The 20828-nt window shown below is 38.0% G+C and overlaps 1 protein-coding gene across 1 annotated transcript; it reads right to left on the reverse strand.

Moving 5' to 3' along the window:
- Window positions 1–1242: 1242 nt before the first annotated feature.
- Window positions 1243–13251, reverse strand: LOC117951636 (uncharacterized threonine-rich GPI-anchored glycoprotein PJ4664.02-like). Its single transcript, XM_034883419.1, has 17 exons — window positions 13230–13251; window positions 11405–12789; window positions 10773–10837; window positions 9447–9598; window positions 8216–9324; window positions 7584–7648; window positions 6081–6232; window positions 5922–5958; window positions 4973–5879; window positions 4344–4408; window positions 3354–3505; window positions 3195–3231; window positions 2854–3152; window positions 2468–2679; window positions 1849–1913; window positions 1614–1759; window positions 1243–1383 (listed from the first exon to the last, which is right to left on the reverse strand). The coding sequence occupies exons 1-17, from the start codon at window positions 13249–13251 to the stop codon at window positions 1283–1285; spliced, it is 4971 nt and encodes a 1656-aa protein (XP_034739310.1). The 3' UTR covers window positions 1243–1282.
- Between the last annotated feature and the right edge of the window lie 7577 nt (window positions 13252–20828).

Consider the following 20828-nt stretch of genomic DNA (forward strand, 5'->3'; position numbering starts at 1 on the left):
TACAAAAAATGCTAATAAACCGAGTTTTGAAAAAAAAGAAATCTTTTGCTATCCCAGTAACAGGCTTTTCCAGTGTCATTTTGAAATAGCTTTATTTTTTCTGTTGTTCTCGTTTGCTGTTATTTATCATCATTAGATTCAAAATTAAAAAGTTTCAGAAACATTTAAAAGTTACAGTTACCTTATTACGGCCCATGGCCACTTATAATCACCTTTTAATGCCCAATAGCAGTGATTATAAAGGATTATAAAAAGATTATAATGTATTAAAAATATTAGAATTATAACTATACTATGATCCTGGAAAGAAAATGGTAGTCAGGGAGTGATGAGCAATTAGAGTATAATGATACTTACCTTATAAGTAATTACAAATGGATCCTAGCACTTTTGATCATATACTGTACCTTGAAAGCCATCAGTTCTGTGACCATTTTGACCGTGATGACTAACGTTACTGCCGGCCTTATAGGAGAAGAAATTCTGTTTCAAAAGTAGAGAGCTGCAGACAGATCGGAGCTAAGCTAAAACTATTAGCTAAGGTTATTGTGTTGGCATCACACGGAAGCATTCCAAGGCTGGTACTTTCATTAATACTACTTGTAGTTTCGTTTCCACATTATAAACTTGCCCCTTGCATTTCTCTTAAAATCTAGGATATGACGTCTTTGCAATGACCATATTCTGTATTGTTGACAATACTACAGAAAAAAAGTTTGGAATGGTTCAGTTCAGTCATCACAATTGATATATGTGTATCATACAACTAATTCTTCATGTTTATATACATGTAATTCTGCTGACCTATTAATATAAAATTATTTGTTATTGATTTAAAAAAGACAAAATAAAGAATTTGAAAAACCAACTGGGTAATTTTGAAAGTTCTATTTAATACTTAATGGTTAACAAATACACATATTTGTTATACCATCTTAAAAAAGTAACAGTGTTTTACAATCAATCTTTTTAAATGGTATGAGAGTACCTGGAAATTAAATTTAAACATTCATTAAGCAATTAAATATCTATCCTTCATGTATTTTCATTTTTTAAATGTTTAAACTGCCATAAAATAGTATGTAAAGAAGCATTTACAAAATTTAGTTTATAATTGCACACAATCTCAATGATACATATTGAAAAATGTCTCAATCTTTGACAAAGTGCATATCTTTTTACCACAACATTATCTTGGTAAATTTCATTTTGCACACTTTTGTCTTTTGTTTTTGCTTTCTGCCATACTTGGTAGCATACTAAAAGCTATTGGGCTAGATAGTTATAAGTCAATTAGCATCTGTGCCACAGCCAGCAGTGTTAGCAAAAAGACTGCCAAAGAGCCCATTGTGGGCAGAGGAGGACTGCTTGATGTTGTTGACTCTGAAATATAAGAAAAAGCAGAGATTGAAGTAAAGTTCTCCTGACAGAAAGTAACTTCACAAGCTGGAAATACAGGCTTAAAAGGAAAATACATTCCAACCTTGACCCTCATTGCACTTTTATATTTAAAAATCCCCAGAAACCAGAGAATTTCAAATACTCCATTATTGCATGCATTTAATAGATTAATTAACAAAAAATGTATGACTTTTAAGTCTTCAATAACTTACGTGCAGAAACGCTGTTTGATATTACGTTCAGAGATGTAGAGCTGCTCGTAAGCTGACTGCTGAATTGTGAAGTTGCAAAGCTTGCTGAAGGAACTGAAGCTTTATCGTTATACACGAGGGTCATGTCCACTTTCACTGATCCACGCCTACATTGACAAGGAGAGAGAGCCACACTTTTAGAAGAAAGTGAAGGTAAATATGTAATAATCAGTCAATGATTCAAATTTAGTCTTACGTGAATGAATTAATGATGCAGCGTCTGTAAGATGATCCAAAGAGAGCTGTAGCCACTTTGTTTACCTAAAAAAAAAAAAATACTGTTATTCCAGTAACAAATATAAAAAATTACCAGAAGCACCAACAAACAGCTTACCACAAAGTTCTCTGATTGCCCAACAAGGAATTTTGAACATTAAGTACAATGACAAGTGAGCCATACCGGTATCTAGAATCTACCTCAATCTTGGGAACATGACTGACTTGCAGTCAGTAGGACAAGCAAAAACACCATCCGATATAATGCAAAAGTCACTGTATAAACCAGACTCAATTACCAAAATATTGGTCAAATTAAGCAAAAAGGGAATAACAAGAATTCCAAGAATAATATCAGCCTTTTTGTATCTTTTGAATGATTAATCTGCATCAAGCAAAAATGCATTGATGAGTGACCACATAAGTGTTCCTATAATCAGTGTGGATACTGATAAGATCTGTTTCACAAAATGAAATGTTTTCTACATATAAGCAGTTAAATTAAAAAGATGGTTACCCGTCTTATGATGCCCATGGACTATTATAGATACAAAGGATAAACGTAAAGTATGCTTCACTTTAGTGCATAAACTTCTTACCTCTTTGACCACTGTTGCAGCCAAAATCTTATATGCTGTGGAGGATGAGTCTGAGAGATCTGATGTAAATGTTTGGTTGAGACTAAACTTAAGCCCAAGGGTTCCTTCACTGGATGTAGGAGGATTTGTTGATGCAGTGGTGGTGGTTTCTGTAGCTGCTGTTGGTGGAGCTGTACTACTAGAAGTTGCAGTTGAAGCTGCTGTAACAGTGGCAGCAGATGTTGGAGCCACTGTTGTGGAAGCTGTAGTGCTAGAAGCTGCAGTGCTAGAAGCTGCAGTTGAAGCTGCTGTAACAGTGGGAGCAGATGTTGGAGCCACTGTTGTGGAAGCTGTAGTGCTAGAAGCTGCAGTGCTAGAAGCTCCAGTTGAAGCTGCTGTAACAGTGGGAGCAGATGTTGGAGCCACTGTTGTGGAAGCTGTAGTGCTAGAAGCTGCAGTTGAAGCAGCAGATGAGGTCACGTTGATTGGTGGTGAAGTCACGTTGACTGGTGATGAGGTCCCGTTGACTGGTAGTGAGGTCACATTCACTGGCGGTGAGGTCACACTGACTGGGGAGGAGGTCACGTTGACCGGTGGTGAAGTCACGTTGATTGGTGGTGAGGTCACATTGATTGGTGTGGAAGTCACGTTGACTGGTGTTGAAGTCACGTTGACTGGTGATGAAGTCACGTTGACTGGTGTTGAAGTCACGTTGACTGGTGGTGAGGTTACGTTTACTGATGTTGATGTCATGACTAATGTAGGTGCAGCTGTTGTACTTATTACTGTAAAAACAAAATTCTGATCATTGCAGTATTTGCAGGAGTTTTACGAGCAAGAACAAATGCAGCTCTCTATACTGTATTTAATGATAGTGACAAAACAAGATATATTAAACAACTCTTACTTGTTGCAACCACGCTTGATGCATCCAACGGAAGGGAGAAGTTGGAACTGTTTGACACTGCCTCCACCAGCACATTTGCCACAGTACTAGTTGCTGGTAGTGAACTGGCGTTATTGAATATCAGCTGAGCATCAACCACGACAGAACCTTGACTGTAGAAGAAATATTTTATTAAAGTATATTTTTTTTTAATGCTGTAGTCTTTGGCTGTTGAGCCCATTGTTGTTTAACTAAGGGTCATTGCCAAGGATGAATGTTATATTCCTAATTAAAAAAACTTTTAAAATCTCTTCATAAGATTCTAGAAACTTTGATAATATGTATGATAAACCATATAACAATTAAAAACAAAGTAAAACATTTCTCTGTTTTAATTATAACACAAAAAACCTAAACATTACCAAACTTTAAAACAATGTAATGGTGTCAATGACGTTAACTCCAGAGATACAGTAGATGACTAATGTAATGGTAATTAGAAAGATGACTGATCTAATGGTAATTTAGCTAGCTAGCACACCTCTGTTTTCTGCCTTAGTCTCCCGGCACTGCGAGGCTTCAGTCAGGATGACAGCTGACAACAACCCCGGGGACACATACCCAGTCAGCCCCCAGCCAGCCAGCAGGCATCCCGGTCAGCATCTAACTCCGGTGCTAAAGACGCTAACGGACGTTTACTGAACTATCGGGAAAGAGACCCGGGCACTTGAGTCAGAACAGCGGCCACTCGTAACATTAGCTACACCTCCGTTAGCGTTAATGGTGCCCCCTCTTTCGCTTTTAGTCGTCTTAACAGTTAGCTAAATTTACCAGACAAATCAGGGATAAGACCTAATACACAAGGACTAATAGTAATTTTAAGATGTGGTAGCATTGGATCTGGACGGGAGATTCTGCCTTCTCCCACTGCGACACAAGTTCGTGGAGGTGAGTGTCGATGTAGGTTTTGTTTTCCATATTGTTAAAGCCCTAGTGAGTAATGTTTCATACCTGAAGCTGTTGACGACAGTTTGATTGAAGATAGGTCCAAATCTTTTTGAATAAATGGCGTTGAGCTGTGAATGAATTATTAAAAAATAAATCAAATTTAAAAATACGTGAGAGGCAAGAAAGTTGCTATTATATAACAAATATTCCATCTTTTTCTCTCTTCTCCTCTTATGCTTTGAGTTGTTTTTCACGCATACTGTTAAAAAAAGGTTGAATTACTCCTGAAATGTCATTACAATCATTTGTTTCTGAGACCAGCCATGTTTTCTTTTTTGTTAAAAGCATGTGGGTCATGTAAAAAATTACCATTATCAGTATGCTTATGTCTTACCTCCATCGCAATGATGAGTATTGAAAATATAATACCATGGATTAATTTGTTAATGTTTTACGAAAGCTATTTTATCACTGTGTTTGTATTAGTATTGTATATGCTGTCACCTGCTACAGTGTCTTGACCACTCATTCCCACTACAAAAATTACAGGGTTGTCTTTTTTGAAAAACCTGTTAAAAATGTCGTCAGAAAACATTGTCATTTGAATTTCTTTTTCAAATCTTTTCATGGATTGTTTAGAATCTGAATGTGGAAAGATGCAAATAAAATCAAAAGAATATGTATAAACTTACCACTGTGGTTACTGTGTCTCGTAATTGCTTGAACTCTGTTGAGGATTTGTCTGTAAGTTGTGATGTAAAATTTTGCCTTAATTTAAATCCCAAATTAATTTTTGCCTCTGTTGTTATGACAGCTGATGGGGTTGTAGTTGGAGTGCCAATAGTTGTGATTGCTGGTGGTGAGGTCACATTAACTGGCGGTGAAGTCACGTTGACTGGCAATGAAGTCACGCTGACTGGCGGTGAGGTCACGTTCACTGGAGGTGAGGTCACGTTGACTGGCCGTGAAGTCACGTTGACTGGTTGTGAAGTCACGTTGACTGGTGGTGAAGTCACGCTGACTGGTGGTGAGGTCACGTTGACTGGCAGTGAAGTCACGTTGATTGGCGATGAAGTCACGTTGACCGGCGGTGAGGTCACGTTCACTGGAGTAGAGGTCACGTTGAATGGCGGTGAAGTCACGTTGACTGGCGGTGAAGTCACGTTGACTGGCGGTGAAGTCACGTTGACTGGTCGTGAAGTCACGCTGACTGGCGGTGAAGTCACGTTCACTGGAGTAGAGGTCACGTTCACTGGAGTAGAGGTCACGTTGACTGGTGGTGAAGTCACGTTAACTGGTGGGGAAGTCACGTTGACTGGCGGTGTAGTCACGTTGACTGGCGTTGAAGTCACGTTGATTGGCGTTGAAGTCACGTTGACTGGTGGTGAGGTCACGCTGACAGGCGGTGAAGTTACGTTGACTGGCGGGGAAGTCACGTTGACTGGCAGCAAAGTCACGTTGACTGGCGTTGAAGTCACGTTGACTGGCGGTGAGGTCACATTGACTGGCGGTGAGGTCACATTGACTGGCGCTGAGGTCACGTTGACTGGCGGTGAAGTCAAGTTGACTGGTGATGAAGTCACGTTGACTGGTGTTGAAGTCACGTTGACTGTTGGTGAGGTTACGTTGACTGATGTTGATGTCATGACTAATGTAGGTGCAGCTGTTGTACTTATTACTGTCAAAACAAAATTCTGATCATTGTAGTATTTGCAGGAGTTTTCGAAGCAGTAACAAAAGCAGTATTGTATACTGTATTCAATGATAGTGACAAAACAACATATATTAAACCACTCTTACTTGTTGCAACAACGCTTGATGCTACCAACGGAAGGGAGAAGTTGGAACTGTTTGACACTGCCTCCACCAGCACATTTGCCACAGTACTAGTTGCTGGTATTGAACTGGCGTTATTGAATATCAGCTGAGCATCAACCACGACAGAACCTTGACTGTAGAAGAAATATTTTATCACAGTCCATTTTTTAATGCTTTAGTCTTTGGCTATTGTGCCCATTGTTGTTTGACTAAGGGTCCATGCCAAGGATGAATGTTATATTCCTAATTAAAACAACTTTTAAAATCTGTTCATAAGATTCTAGAAACTTTGACAATAAGTATGATAAACCATATAACAGACAATTAAAAACAAAGTATTATATTCCTCTGTTTTAAGTAATAACCCCAAAAACCTAAACATTACCAAACAAACTTTTATAAAATGTAATGGTGAGTAATAGGGCTGTAACGATACACCAAACTTTTTCGGTTCACGATTTTTGACCCATGATTCAATACAAACCTTGATTCTTTTTATTTTTTGTGGGGGGGGGGGGGTTGAAATAATACAAAAAAACATTCTGCCAGATACACAGTAATACAACAGATACCTTATTTATTGATATTGATTTATTTCAATTTAGATCGATCCAACACCAACAATTCTATTGTACTATAATAATGTTTCCAAAATTCTTTAAGTGGTTTATTAACTCGTTGGAATGAGAAAATAATAGTAACATTTCGGTTCCCAAACTGTAGGGGGGAACAAAGAGGAAAAATGTTTTGGTGCCTACTGTAAAGGTGCTGGCTGACAAGTAGGTAATGCTAATGCTAATATAATTCTTGGTGGGTAATGTAAGATTACGACATCGTGCAACACGCTCATTCATTTTTAGTATGATTGTTTTAACCACGGTTAATAACTCTGGGCTAGCCCGCAAATTCATCAATGACGTTAACTCCAGAGATACAGTAGATGACTAATGTAATGGTAATTAGAAAGATGACTGATCTAATGGTAATTTAGCTAGCTAGCACACCTCTGTTTTCTGCCTTAGTCTCCCGGCACTGCGAGGCTTCAGTCAGGATGACAGCTGACAACAACCCCGGGGACACATACCCAGTCAGCCCCCAGCCAGCTAGCAGCCAGCTAGCAGCCATCACTGTCAACATCTAACTCCGGTGCTAAAGACGCTAACGGACGTTTACTGAACTATCGGGAAAAAGACCCGGGCACTTGAGTCAGAACAGCGGCCACTCGTAACATTAGCTACACCTCCGTTAGCGTTAATGGTGCCCCCTCTCTCGCTTTTAGTCGTCTTAACAGTTAGCTAAATTTACCAGACAAATCAGGCATAAGGCCTAATACACAAGAACTAATAGTAATTTTAAGATGTGGTAGCATTGGATCTGGACGGGAGATTCTGCCTTCTCCCACTGTGACACAAGTTCGTGGAGCTGAGTGTCGATGTTGGTTTTGTTTTCCATATCGTTACAGCCCTAGTGAGTAATGTTTCATACCTGAAGCTGTTGACGACAGTTTGATTGAAGTTAGGTCCAAATCTTTTTGAATAAATGGCGTTGAGCTGTGAATGAATTGTTAAAAAATAAATCAAATAAAAACAATTGTGAGAGGCAAGAAAGTTGATATTATTCAACAAATATTCCATCTTTTTCTCTCTTCTCCTCTTATGCTTTGAGTTTTTTTTCACGCATACTTTAAAAAAAAAAGGTTGAATTGCTCCTGATATGACATGACAATCATTTGTTTCTGAACAACAGCCATGTTTTCTTTTTTTGTTAAAAGCATGTAGGTCATTAAGAAAATTACCATTATTAGTATGCCTATGTCTTACCTCCATCGAAATGATGAGTATTGGAAATATAATACCATAGATTGATTTGTTAATGTTTTACGAAAGCTATTTTATCACTGTGTTTGTATTAGTATTGTATATGCTGTCACCTGCTACAGTGTCTTGACCACTCATTCCCACTACAAAAATTACAGGGTTGTCTAATTTGAAAATCCTCTTAAAAATGTCTTCAGAAAACATTGTCATTTGAAGTTCTTTTTCAAATTTTTTCATGGATTATTTAGAATCTGAATTTGGAAAGATGCAAATAAAATCAAAGGATATTCGTAAACTTACCGCTGTGGTTACTGTGTCTCGTAATTGCTTGAACTCTATTGAGGATTTGTCTGTAAGTTGTAGTGTAAAATTTTGCTGTAACTTAAATCCCAACTTAATTTTTGGCTCTGTTGTGACAGCTGATGGGGTTGTAGTTGAAGTGCCAATTGTTGTGATTGCTGGTGGTGAGGTCACATTGACTGGTGGTGAGATCACGATGAATGGAGGTGAGGTCACGTTGACTGGCGGTGAGGTCACGTTCACTTGAGGTGAGATCACGTTGACTGGCGTTGAAGTCACGTTGACTGGAGGCGAAGTCACGCTAACTGGTGGTAAGGTCACGTTGACTGGTGGTGAGGTCACGTTCACTGGTGGTGAGGTCACGTTCACTGGTGGTGAGGTCACATTGACTGGCGTTAAGGTCACGTTGACTGGCGGTGAGGTCACGTTCACTGGAGGTGAAGTCACGTTGACTGGTGGTGAGGTCACGTTCACTGGTGGTGAGGTCACGTTAAGTAGAGGTGAGGTCACGTTCACTGGAGATGAGGTCACGTTGACTGGAAGTGAAGTCACGTTGACTGGTGCTGAGGTCACATTTACTGGCAGTGAAGTCACGTTGACTGGCGATGAAGTCACGTTGACTGGTGGTGAGGTCACGTTCACTGGAGGTGAGGTCACGTTGAATGGCGATGAAGTCGCGTTGACTGGTGGTGAGGTCACGTTGACTGGAGGTGAGGTCACGTTGACTGGCTGTGAAGTCACGTTGACTGGCAGTGAAGTCACGTTGACTGGCGATGAAGTCACGTTGACTGGCGGTGAGGTCACGTTCACTGGAGGTGAGGTCACATTGACCGGCAGTGAAGTCACGTTGACTGGCGGTGAAGTCACGTTGACTGGTGCTGAGGTCACGTTTACTGGTGTTGAAGTCACGTTGACTGGCGGTGAGGTCACGTTAACTGGTGATGATGTCACGTTGACTGGTGTTGAAGTCACGTTGACTGGTGTTGAATTCACGTTGACTGGTGATGAAGTCACGTTGACTGGTGTTGAAGTCACGTTGACTGGTGGCGAGGTTACGTTGACTGATGTTGATGTCATGACTAATGTAGGTGCAGATGTGGTACTTATTACTGTAAAAACAAAATTCTGATCATTGCAGTATTTGCAGGAGTTTTACGATCAGTAACAAATGCAGTATTGTATTCTGTATTCAATGATAGTGACAAAACAAGATATATTAAACAACTCTTACCTGTTGCAACCACGCTTGATGCATCCAACGGAAGGGAGAAGTTGGAACTGTTTGACACTGCCTCCACCAGCACATTTGCCACAGTACTAGTTGCTGGTAGTGAACTGGCGTTATTGAATATCAGCTGAGCATCAACCACGACAGAACCTTGACTGCAACAGAATTTTTTTAGCAAAGTCCATTTTTTAATGCTGTAGTCTTTGGTTATTGTGCCCATTGTTGTTTAACTAAGAGTCCATGCCAAGGATGAATGTTATATTCCTAATTAAAACAACGTTTAAAATCTCTTCATAAGATTCTAGAAACTTTGATTATATGTATGATAAACCATATAACAATTAAAAACAAAGTAAAACATTTCTCTGTTTTAATTATAACCCCAAAAACCTAAACATTACCAAGCAAACTTTTATAAAATGTAATGGTGAGTTATAGGGCTGTAACGATACACCAATCTTTGGTTTGGTTCGGTTCCCATCACGATTTTTGACCCATGATTCGATACAAACCTCAATTGTTTTTTTTAGGGAGTATTTAATAAAATACAAAAAAAAATTCTGCCAGATGAAATTGTTTTTTCATTGATTACATCCCAGTTTGCAACACAGTAATACAACAGATACCTTATTTATTGATATTGTACCTGAAAACCATGTTTACAAAATTGTTTCAGTGGTTTATTAACTCGTTGGAATGAGACAATAATAGTAACATTTCCGCTCCCAAACTGTAGGGGGGAACGAATTCATCAATAACGTTAACTGTAGAGATACAGTAGATAACTAATCTAATGTTAATTAGATAGATGACCGATCTAATGGTAATTTAGCTAACTAGCACACCTCTGTCATCTGCCTCAGTCTCCCGGTACTGCGAGGCTTCAGTCAGGATGACAGCTGACAACAACCCCGAGGACAGATCCCCAATCAGCCCCCAGCCAGCTAGCAGCCATCCCGGTCAGCATCTAACTCCGGTGCTAAAGACGCTAACGGCCGTTTACTGAACTATCGGGAAAGAGACCCAGGCACTTGAGTCAGAACAGCGGCCACTCGTAACATTAGCTACACCTCAGTTAACGTTAATGGTGCCCCCTTTTTCGCTTTTAGTCGTCTTTACAGTTAGCTAAATTTACCAGACAAATCAGGGATAAGACCTAATACAAAAGGACTGGCGTTGAGACAATGTGCCACATTTTGTAATGTGGTGGCATTTGATCTGGACGGGAGATTCTGCCTTCTCCCACTGCGACACAAGTTCGTGGAGCTGAGTGTCGATGTTGGTTTTATTTTCCATATCGTTACAGCCCTAGTGAGTAATGTTTCATACCTGAAGCTGTTGATGACCGTTTGATTGAAGTTAGGTCCATATTTCTTTGAATAAATGCTGTTGAGCTGTGAATAAATTGTTAAAAAATAAATTAAATTCAAAAATACGTGAGAGGCAAGAAAGTTCTTATTATTCAACAAATATTCCATCTTTTTCTCTCTTCTTCTCTTATGCTATTAGTTGTTTTTAACGCATAGGCCTACTGTTAAAAAAAAAGTTTGAATTACTCCTGATATGTCATGACAATCATTTGTTTCTGAACACCAGCCATGTTTTCTCTTCTGTTAAAAGCATTTAGGTCATTTAAAAAATGACCATTATTAGTATGCCTATGTCTTACCTCCATCTCAATGTTGAGTCTTGAAAATATAATACCATGGATTAATTTGTTAATGTTTTACGAAAGCTATTTTATCACTATTTGTAAGTATTGTACAAGTATTGTATATGCTATTACTTGCTACAGTATCTTGACCACTCATTCCCACTACAAAATTTACAGGGTTGTCTAATTTGAAAAACCTGTTAAAAATGTCTTCAGAAAACATTGTCATTTGAAGTTCTTTTAAATAAAATTTTATGGATTATTTGGAAAGATGCAAATAAAATCAAAAGAATATGTGTAAACTTACCGCTGTGGTTACTGTGTCTCGTAATTGCTTGAACTCTGTTGAGGATTTGTCTGTAAGTTGTGCTGTAAAATTTTGCTGTAACTTAAATCCCAACTTAATTTTTGGCTCTATTGTGACAGCTGATGGGGTTGTAGTTGGAGTGGCAATACTTGTGATTGCTGGTGTTGAGGTCACATTGACTGGTGGTGAGATCACGATGAATGGAGGTGAGGTCACGTTGACTGGATGTGAAGTTATGTTGACTGGCGTGACTGGCGGTGAAGTCACGTTGACTGGCGGTGAGGTTACATTCACTGGAGAAAAGGTCACGTTGACTGGCGTTGAAGCCACGTTGGCTGGCGGTGAGGTCACGTTGACAGGTGGTGAGGTCACATTCACTGGCGGTGAGGTTCCATTCACTGGAGGTAAGGTCACGTTGACTGGCGTTGAAGCAACATTGACTGGCGGTGAGGTCACGTTCACTGGAGGCGAGGTCACGTTGACTGGCGTTGAAGCCATGTTGACTGGCGCTGAAGTCACGTTGACTGGTGGTGAGGTCACGTTGACTGGTGGTGAGGTCACGTTGACTGGCGTTGAAGTCACGTTGACTGGTGGTGTGATTGGTGGTGAGGTGACGTTGACTGGAGGTGAGGTCACGTTGACTGGCGGTGAGGTTACATTCACTGGAGGTAAGGTCACGTTGACTGGCGTTGAAGCCACGTTGACTGGCGGTGAGGTCACGTTCACTGGAGGTAAGGTCACATTGACTGGCGTTGAAGCCACGTTGACTGGCGGTGAGGTCACGTTGACTGGAGGTGACGTCACGTTGACTGGCGTTGAAGCCACGTTGACTGGTGGTGAAGTCACAGTGATTGGTGTTGAGGTCACGTTGACTGGTGGTGAGGTGATATTCACTGTAGGGGAAGTCACGTTGACTGCCGGTAAAGTCATGTTCACTGGTGGTGAGGTCACGTTGACTGGTGTTGAAGTTATGTTGACTGGCGGTGAGGTCACATTCACTTGTGGTGAGGTCACGTTGACTGGTGGTGAAGTCACATTGACTGACGGTAAGGTCACGTTGACTGGCGTTAAAGTCATGTTGACTGGTGGTGTGACTGGTGGTGAGGTCACGTTGACTGGTGCTGAGGTCAGGTTGATTGGCGGCAAAGTCACGTTGACTGGCGGTGAAGTCGCATTGACTAGTTGTGTGACTGGTGGTGAGGTCACGTTGGCTGGTGGCGAAGTCACGCTGACTAGTGATGAGGTCACATTGACTGGTGTTGAGGTCACATTGACTAGTGGTGAGGTCACGTTGACTAGCGGAGAGGTCAGGCTGACTGGCGGTGAGGTCACACTGACTGTTGGTGAGGTCAGGTTGAGTGGCGTTGAGGTCAGGTTGACTGGCGCTGAGGTCACATTCAATAGTGGTGAGGTCACATTGTCTGCTGGTGAGGTTGTGTCAGTAGAATATATGTACAAGAAAAGAAAAAACTTTTAAAATTTGTTTAACATCAATTTACTAAACGTAGTATAAATCTCTAATATAGTGTGACAGATGTGTAAAGTCTCATAGAGCAGCACAGAGTAGTCTTTCCCAAAGTTGGGATTGGGACCCAAAATGGCTAGCAGACCTGTTTTCCTTTGGAGCACAATGCATTACAGTGCCATTGTATGTGATTTTATTTTCCTTATTAAAGAAGAGTGCTGTTTTGTGCTGTACGCTAGTCTGTTCAGCTCAGATGCTGTCTGCAGGACTGCTTATTCCCTTTTCCCCTCTCTTCTTGTAAACCTTGACCAGAAAACATGTTTACACTTTCTGGCTGAGTGTTATTTCTGTGATTCCTACTGATGGCCAAATGAAGCTTCATGTTCTAGTATCTTTATTTTCTGAGCCCACTAGATGGCGCTCTTGGTTTTAATAGAAAGACCCAAGGCATGCCATTCAGTGTATTCTCAACCATTTCTTGAACAGAGAGCACCACTGACAAGTAATATCATCTTGTTACCTGTAGCAGTTGTAGCTGATATTAGCACTAGTCCTGTAGAAAAAATGACAATGATTAAACTTAAATTCAGTCCAATTCAAAAAACAATTATATATAATAATATATCTCTCTCTGTTTCACACACACACACACACACACACACACACACACACACTCAGCAATATACCTGCTAACAGAAGGAATTTAAGACAATCCATCCTCGCCTCTCCTGATTCCTGTGAAATATCAAGAATTCACTATCAAAACATGTTCAATTCATTTTCATATGCAGAACAAATATACACACTGATGCCATTCTAACATATAATATGTTGTCTGATTAGCTGATCTAGCTTTGCAGTAAATCCTACCTTCATAAAGGTTACAATGTTCAGGTTTAATATAGACTGTTTGGAGACGTGTTGATTCAAGTGCATGGACAGTTAGAGGTTGTAGTTTGTGGGGCTGTTAAATTGCATTGCAATACTTAGAAGTATTTGTAATATTTAGTTGACCCCATTCATATCAATGAGGATGTTAAACAAAAGGAACACCTCTCTACATAACACAATTCAACACTACCGAAAAGCGCAGCCTCCAAAATGAATAAAGTTCAATCAACACTTCTCTAAAACAATTTTTGTAAAAACTGAAACTCATAACTTGTCTAACTTGTCAAATTAACTTATGCTATTGCTTATTTGTTGTGTTGTAACTACCTCATTGCTCATACATTGATTATGCACAAAAAGCCTAAAGCCCATGCTAAACAACCTGCCTGAGCAGCATGTGTGCAATAGTAGCCATGTTACCAGGTTAGAGCAGCCATATAGCCCATATGCAGTCTACAAATGTGAATATTCTGTTATTGATGGTCGTTATCAAAGACAAACTCAATGTAGAAAGACGGGGCTGCCACCACATGTGATACCCACAGCTAATATCAGACCAGTTCACACCTTCTCAACTCTTGCCTACACATTCCATGTTTATTTAATTTATTAGTTAAATCTTACAATTAACACAACACACAGTTGTTTTTTTGGAATCTGTTTATTTGCTTTAACCTTACATTATGAAAATGAAGTGCACAGTTAACTTAGGGTAGGGTTACGCCTATAGTTGTCTGTGTGATGGTTAATCACTTTGATTTACCAGGGTGGTTGTTCCTTTCTGGCTGAGCAAAATGCTTGGCTGAGGGCTGAGGACTCTTAAATCATGGAGCTAGCTTGTTAGTTCAAACCATGGGCTGTTATGTCATAGAGGACTTTACATTTTTTTGTAGTTGGTGTCCATTTTAATTATCCCTTGTGTATTATTTGGTTTGGCCAAGCCACCATATACATTATGTTTCTTCATGTGACATAAGGGCAGGACAGCTTTGTTCAGTTAACACCCTGTTCAGTTATCGTAGCGTTTAGTTATGTTGATCTTTTTTCATAGGCCTGGATTAGAATTTTTCGTTTATGTTTGTGTTGTCATTCTTTGGAATAATAAAAATATATATATATATTTTGAACTGCAACTTTTGTGTCCTTGTTGCCTCACTGCTTTATCCCTAACACCACCATATGCATATCAAGGTCAAGGTATCTTTATTTGTCTCCCTCTGTAGAAATTAGTGTGGACAAAGGACTGTTGCTGCACGGACAATACAAAAACATAACAAAACATCGAAAAACACTGCACAAAGTAAAAACACAGGCAAAAACACAAAAACTGACCTTTTTTATATGTAGAAATTAACATTAACATATAACTGATTAACTGTTTTTCATCTGAGCGCAGTCGAGTGTGCAGTGGAGAGAGGGAAAATGAGATGTAAAACTCAAGCAGTTGTGTGTCAAATAAGTGTCTTATTAATACCCAATAAAATCACTGAATATGTGCTATATGTTCTTCTTATCCTCATAATTTAGCAGATGCTTAAAAGAGATTTAACACACTCACACATTCTATGTGTGAGACAGCATTTCCAAAGTTATTCACCATTTATTTGTATCAGAATACATATCTATACTTAGTATACATGTCACAAATAATGGTATGTTTTTGTCAGGTAAAGAAATTGTTTTTACAATTTGATTCATTGATTCATTTCATTCCTTGAATTAGACAATCTTAGCAGCCTTAGCATAAAGAAAACACTCTTCTCACTGCATTCTTATATCCAGCTGACAGAACACTTAGATGCTCATAGAGCAGCAATGCCTGACATGTCAAGCATTGCAATCAATTAGTGTTAAGTATACAGGCTACTGTTTGTTTAACTGTTACAGCCTTCAGAATAATATGCATTACTTTTAATAATGCATTGTTCTTCAGTTCATATTTTTGTTACAAAGCCAATGTTCCCAGGTCTGGTGGATCAACTGCATTATTAGATTTTTAAGAAGATGCTGCATGACACAATGGCTATCAAAAGTGTGTTTGAGCAAAAAACTGGAAAATTATAGTCAGTAAAAATACACATAGAAGAAAAGGAAAAGCAAAGATTGGGACTTAAAATTATTACTACTTTGATAGCTTTCTGAGCCGAAATGCAAATCATTCATTGAAAAATTCAATTTCCACTCACATAATTCTACATACAGTATATACCACATTTATATAAGCACACATTGAAATAAATTGCCAAACATGTGGTATTATATATTAGTCATACACAGCCTTGTTGAACTTAAACCATTGTTGCCTTACCTTGGTGAAGTCCCAAGTCCAATTGTGCAGCAATAGTCTTTTATTCACAGCAATTGTTCAATGAATGGTACAAGCTGACACTAAGAAGGACCCTGTCACCTTAAAGATGGGACGATAGAAGTGAAGACTTGTGACCAGTGAGGGTGTTTTGATAGAGACAATAAATTCTTTCTTTTTGAAACCTGAGACATAACTTGTTTGACTTGTTCTGTTGTGTTATTTCCATGAGAAAAGAAAAGGCACTATGTAACGGCTAGAGGGGAGGAGGGTTGATTGATGAAGCGTTGATAGACTATTTAGTGATGAATGCCAATGCTGTGCGATTAAATAAAGGCTTCTTGCCATTTCAAACATTCATACACTGCCAAATCTCAGTCTCCGTAGTGTCAAAATGTAATTAAGTCTTCAAAGTTGATTTTCATTAATGATATTAATATTACTGCATGTAAACAACCTCAACAGACCTTGAGCTATGGTAGGCCCTACAACATCTCGTTCATGTCATCGAGCTTGTGAGCGGTGGCATCTTGGAGTGGGCTTGGGACACCCTACTGAGTCTAGGCAGCATGCCCGAGGTGTACCAAAAACTAGTCTTATATAACAGATATATCTGTATCACAAAAAAATATCGAATGACTTATAATATTGAAGCTGCATTTTTAATGTTTTTTTCTTATTCAATATAAATTTAAAAGTCAGCACCATCCTGGTTTAGACTGTGCACTCAACAACATACCTCTTTAATTAAGCCAAAATCCAAAATCAGTTTGCCAGTTATTGCCTCATTTATTTGCCAGGCTGTTAAATTGATAAGTATCAAAATGTCACATAGCATGGAGACTTCCAGGAATAACTGTGCCATTGTAATGCGGTTTTACTGATAAGAGGGTTTTATTCAAGTTTCACTGACAGTGACCAGTTCAACAACATTCTCAAACCTCTGACAGCCATTGGGAAACAAATCTCTACTCGTTCTTATGTTTTTTTTGGAACAGCCATACAAAAATTATGTTACTTAAGATATAATAGACATAATAAACAAAAAGAAAGAAAGCAACATATAATAAAATAATTTTCAATCTAATATTCAGTGATATTCTTGATAATTACAGAAATAGTTTTCTCCTATTTGCTAATTATTTAATGCAATCTTCCTAATCAATCAATTGAGGATATTGTGGTAATAAAAATGTCAATGTTGATATACAATATAAATTATATTAATAATTGGAAACCTAAATGCTAAACAGTAAATTACAAACTAAAAAAGTAGGACATTTGTGGTTGTAATGTAGCATTATTTTTTTGTTTCTATAAAAACAGTTTCTTAACTTTGCTGGAATGACTCTATTGTTTGAGCACACTATGGTGTGCTCAAACAATAGAGCATTCTATAAAAAGTATACAGGTTTCTAGTAAAACTACATTTTACACATAATTAAGGAACTAACTTAAGTATTTTTTAAATGTAATTCTTTGAGAAGAATACTGAAACACCTCTATATGTTTGAGTAAAATCTCTGTTGTTCTTTTTAATCTTTTCTTTGAAGAGTGAAGTTATGCACAAACTGTGTAGGTGATAAAAGAACACAATAATTGATCACAAAAAACATATGCTACTTAATGCATAGTTATATTTTTTACAGAAAAACAAAAATGATACTCGCACATTATCTTGATTTACGTTTGTTGTAGTTGTTTTTTTTCAACAGTCCAACGCCCGAGTTTTCATGAAACGACCGAAAAGAACAACAGAAAGTCTTTTTCCGTTCTTTTTGTCTATATGTAATAGACAAAAAGAAAGCAAGATATAATAAAATCAGTTTAAATCCAATATTCACTGATGGATACTGTTGGTAGTTATAGAAATAGTTTGCTAATATTTACTATTTATTCAATTAAATCTTCATAATCAATTAGTTGAGGATATTGCTGTAACAAAAAAATGTCAATGTTGTAATAAATATATAAAAAATTGTTAAATAATTAAATTACAAAACAAAAAATTAGGACATCATTAAATACATTCTATTAAAACGAATTCTATAATTACTATAATATTACTATTATTCTAATATTACTATATGTGTACAGCGCTACTATCCATTTAGAACAGACACACTGTGTAGCAAATATGGATTTAATAACCAACACAAAGATGATTTGTATAGAGGTAAGTAATAACAGGTTAGGTAACCTCCTACTTTGTCCAAAAGATATGAAGCACCTTCTGGAATCATTTTTGTGCATAAGCTACTGCAATGTTATCTAGTTGTTCCATAGCCTTTTCTGTAATGCTTCTTTTTCATATAAACTTTTTCAGAACAGACATCTTGACTTGTCATATCAGGAGACTCACATGTAAAAGTAATAGCATTAATAATGCTTTTAAAAGTATCAATTATTGTTAAAAAGTATCCTGTTTTGTCTTTTGGATGGCATATGTATGTCTATGTCTCTGCATATTATATGTACTCCTCTGCATTGATAAGCTGTATTGACGTATTAAGGGGGAAACAAAGCAGCAGAGGTGGCTGGAGACATAGGTGGTGCCCCAGCAACAGATACTGAGGCATTTCCCTACTGAAAGGGAGGCACTTCACATGTTTAACCAGAAGAACGAAAACAGATGCAGAGTGATGCACAGGCTGAAGGAGGAAGCTGACAATATATAATCAGTAAAAAAACAAAAGGTCACTAAGCACAGCAATTATTCTGCCATGGGATGTCAGTGACAGTGACCAGTTTGACTACATTCTCAAACCTCTGAAAGCCACTGTGAATCGCATCTTTACTGTTCTTTTTTATCTTTTCTTTGGAAAGCCAAGGTTTGCACGTACTGAGTGGGTAATAAAAGAAAACAAGTAAGAAAACAAGGAAATTAAATTATAAAAAAAGGTTTAAAAAAATAAATAGAAACAAGATGTTGATCATTATTGGTGTTTATTTTTCTAGAACCTAATCAGAACAGGTAAAAATGCTTAAATTGTAACAATTTGAGAATATAACTGTGTAATGTAACTGTGTGAGAATATCAGGTGCAGAAATATAACATAGTTTCATAGCACCTACATTTAAATACACTTGGGTCCAGTAGACCTGATCACCTCATATGTAAAAGTTATGCATAGGTGGGTGTACCGTGTGCACAGTCATTGAAAATAATTTATTTTTCATTTTCTTCACAAAAAAAATAGCATAATTTTTCTTTAATCAAACATTGAAAACGGGTCCCACAGACCTGAACACCATATAAGGGTTAAGAGATGTAAATAACCATTCAGTGTCACTATTTAGTCTCCCTCCGGTGTCAAAACTCAAACATATCTGCTGTATACTATTGTGTGTTGGTTAGGTGTGGGAATCTCTTGGCTCCTCACGATTTGATTCCGATGCAGAGGCCAACGACTCAACTCTAAACTGATTATCGATGCATCTCGATGCAACAATTTCTTTTGCACAATTCCATGTGTGATTAAAAAAAATATACACATAAATCTGAGTTCGATACATTTTGACATATGCAGTATTTGTCACACACAAGTTTTATATTTATTTATTTCTTTTGCCTACATTTTTTTTTATTTTGTAGTCACTCCATGCTTAAGCCTTACACATGCTTGTGAATGTCACCTTTCTCAGTGATCTTCTATGTCAGAGGCTCAGTCTTGTTTAAAGGTGGAGAATTGGCTTCTTAGAACATGAAATACAAGATGATCAGATTTAATGTGATAAAGGAGATGAACAGCCTTTATGTGTTCCGCCTAAGATCATGTGTGTGTAGATAATTATATATATACACACTTTATAAAGATGTCTGCTTTTTGACTGCTTTTTGACTTGTCATTTCAGGAGAATCTCACGTGAAGCTAAACGTAAACTTTAGGGGCCCCACATTTGACATTTCCTAGTTTGGAACCTCTGATTTAGGGGACCTTACTCCCAATCAGTCAGCAAAGACACCTAGAAGTCTCTATCACTTTTAGTGTTGTATTTATTGGAGACTGTCTTGCCCTAAATAACAATAGGTTGTTTGTACATGCAGTCATTTTATTTTTTATTGTTAGGTAGCTGTATAGTGGCTATAGTAATTTAGACAGGAGCAAAGAAGGAAGTCATGTAAAGCGGTATTAAGACTGAGAAAGTTAGGTTAAGGGTGAGTGGAAGGATTTATCATTGTTTTTGTATTCCTTATAAAAAACACAAAGTATCTCTAGAGAATAACACATTGTTAGTAAGAGTATCTTGTTTTGGCTTTTGGTTGGCACATGTATCTCTATGTCTCTGCATATTTTATTATATCTGATGACACTTCTGTATTTATAAGATGTACTGAAGCATTAAGGGGGAACAGATCAGCAGACATGGGTGGAGACATGGGTGACACCCCAACAACAGATACTGAGTCATTTCCCTTTGAAAGCAAGCCACATGTCCAACCAGAAGAACAAAAGCAGTTGCAAAATTAAAAGTGATTGCACAGGTTGAAGGAGGAAGTTCACAGCATTAAAATGGTTAAAAAAAACTAACTGTCACTTAATACAGGGATCTGCTGCAATTATTCTGCCATGGGATGCAGATCCCACTTATCGTGACCAGTTTGACTACATTCTCAAACCTCTGAAAGCCACTGTGAATCACATCTTTACTGTTCTTTTTTATCTTTTCTTTGGAGAGCCAAGGTTTGCATAAACTGAGTAGATGATAAAAGAAAACTAGTGAGAAAACAAGGAAATTCAATCAAAAAAAGATATAAAAAA

Source organism: Etheostoma cragini, chromosome 2 (assembly GCF_013103735.1).
Source record: "Etheostoma cragini isolate CJK2018 chromosome 2, CSU_Ecrag_1.0, whole genome shotgun sequence".
Classification (NCBI taxonomy): domain Eukaryota; kingdom Metazoa; phylum Chordata; class Actinopteri; order Perciformes; family Percidae; genus Etheostoma; species Etheostoma cragini.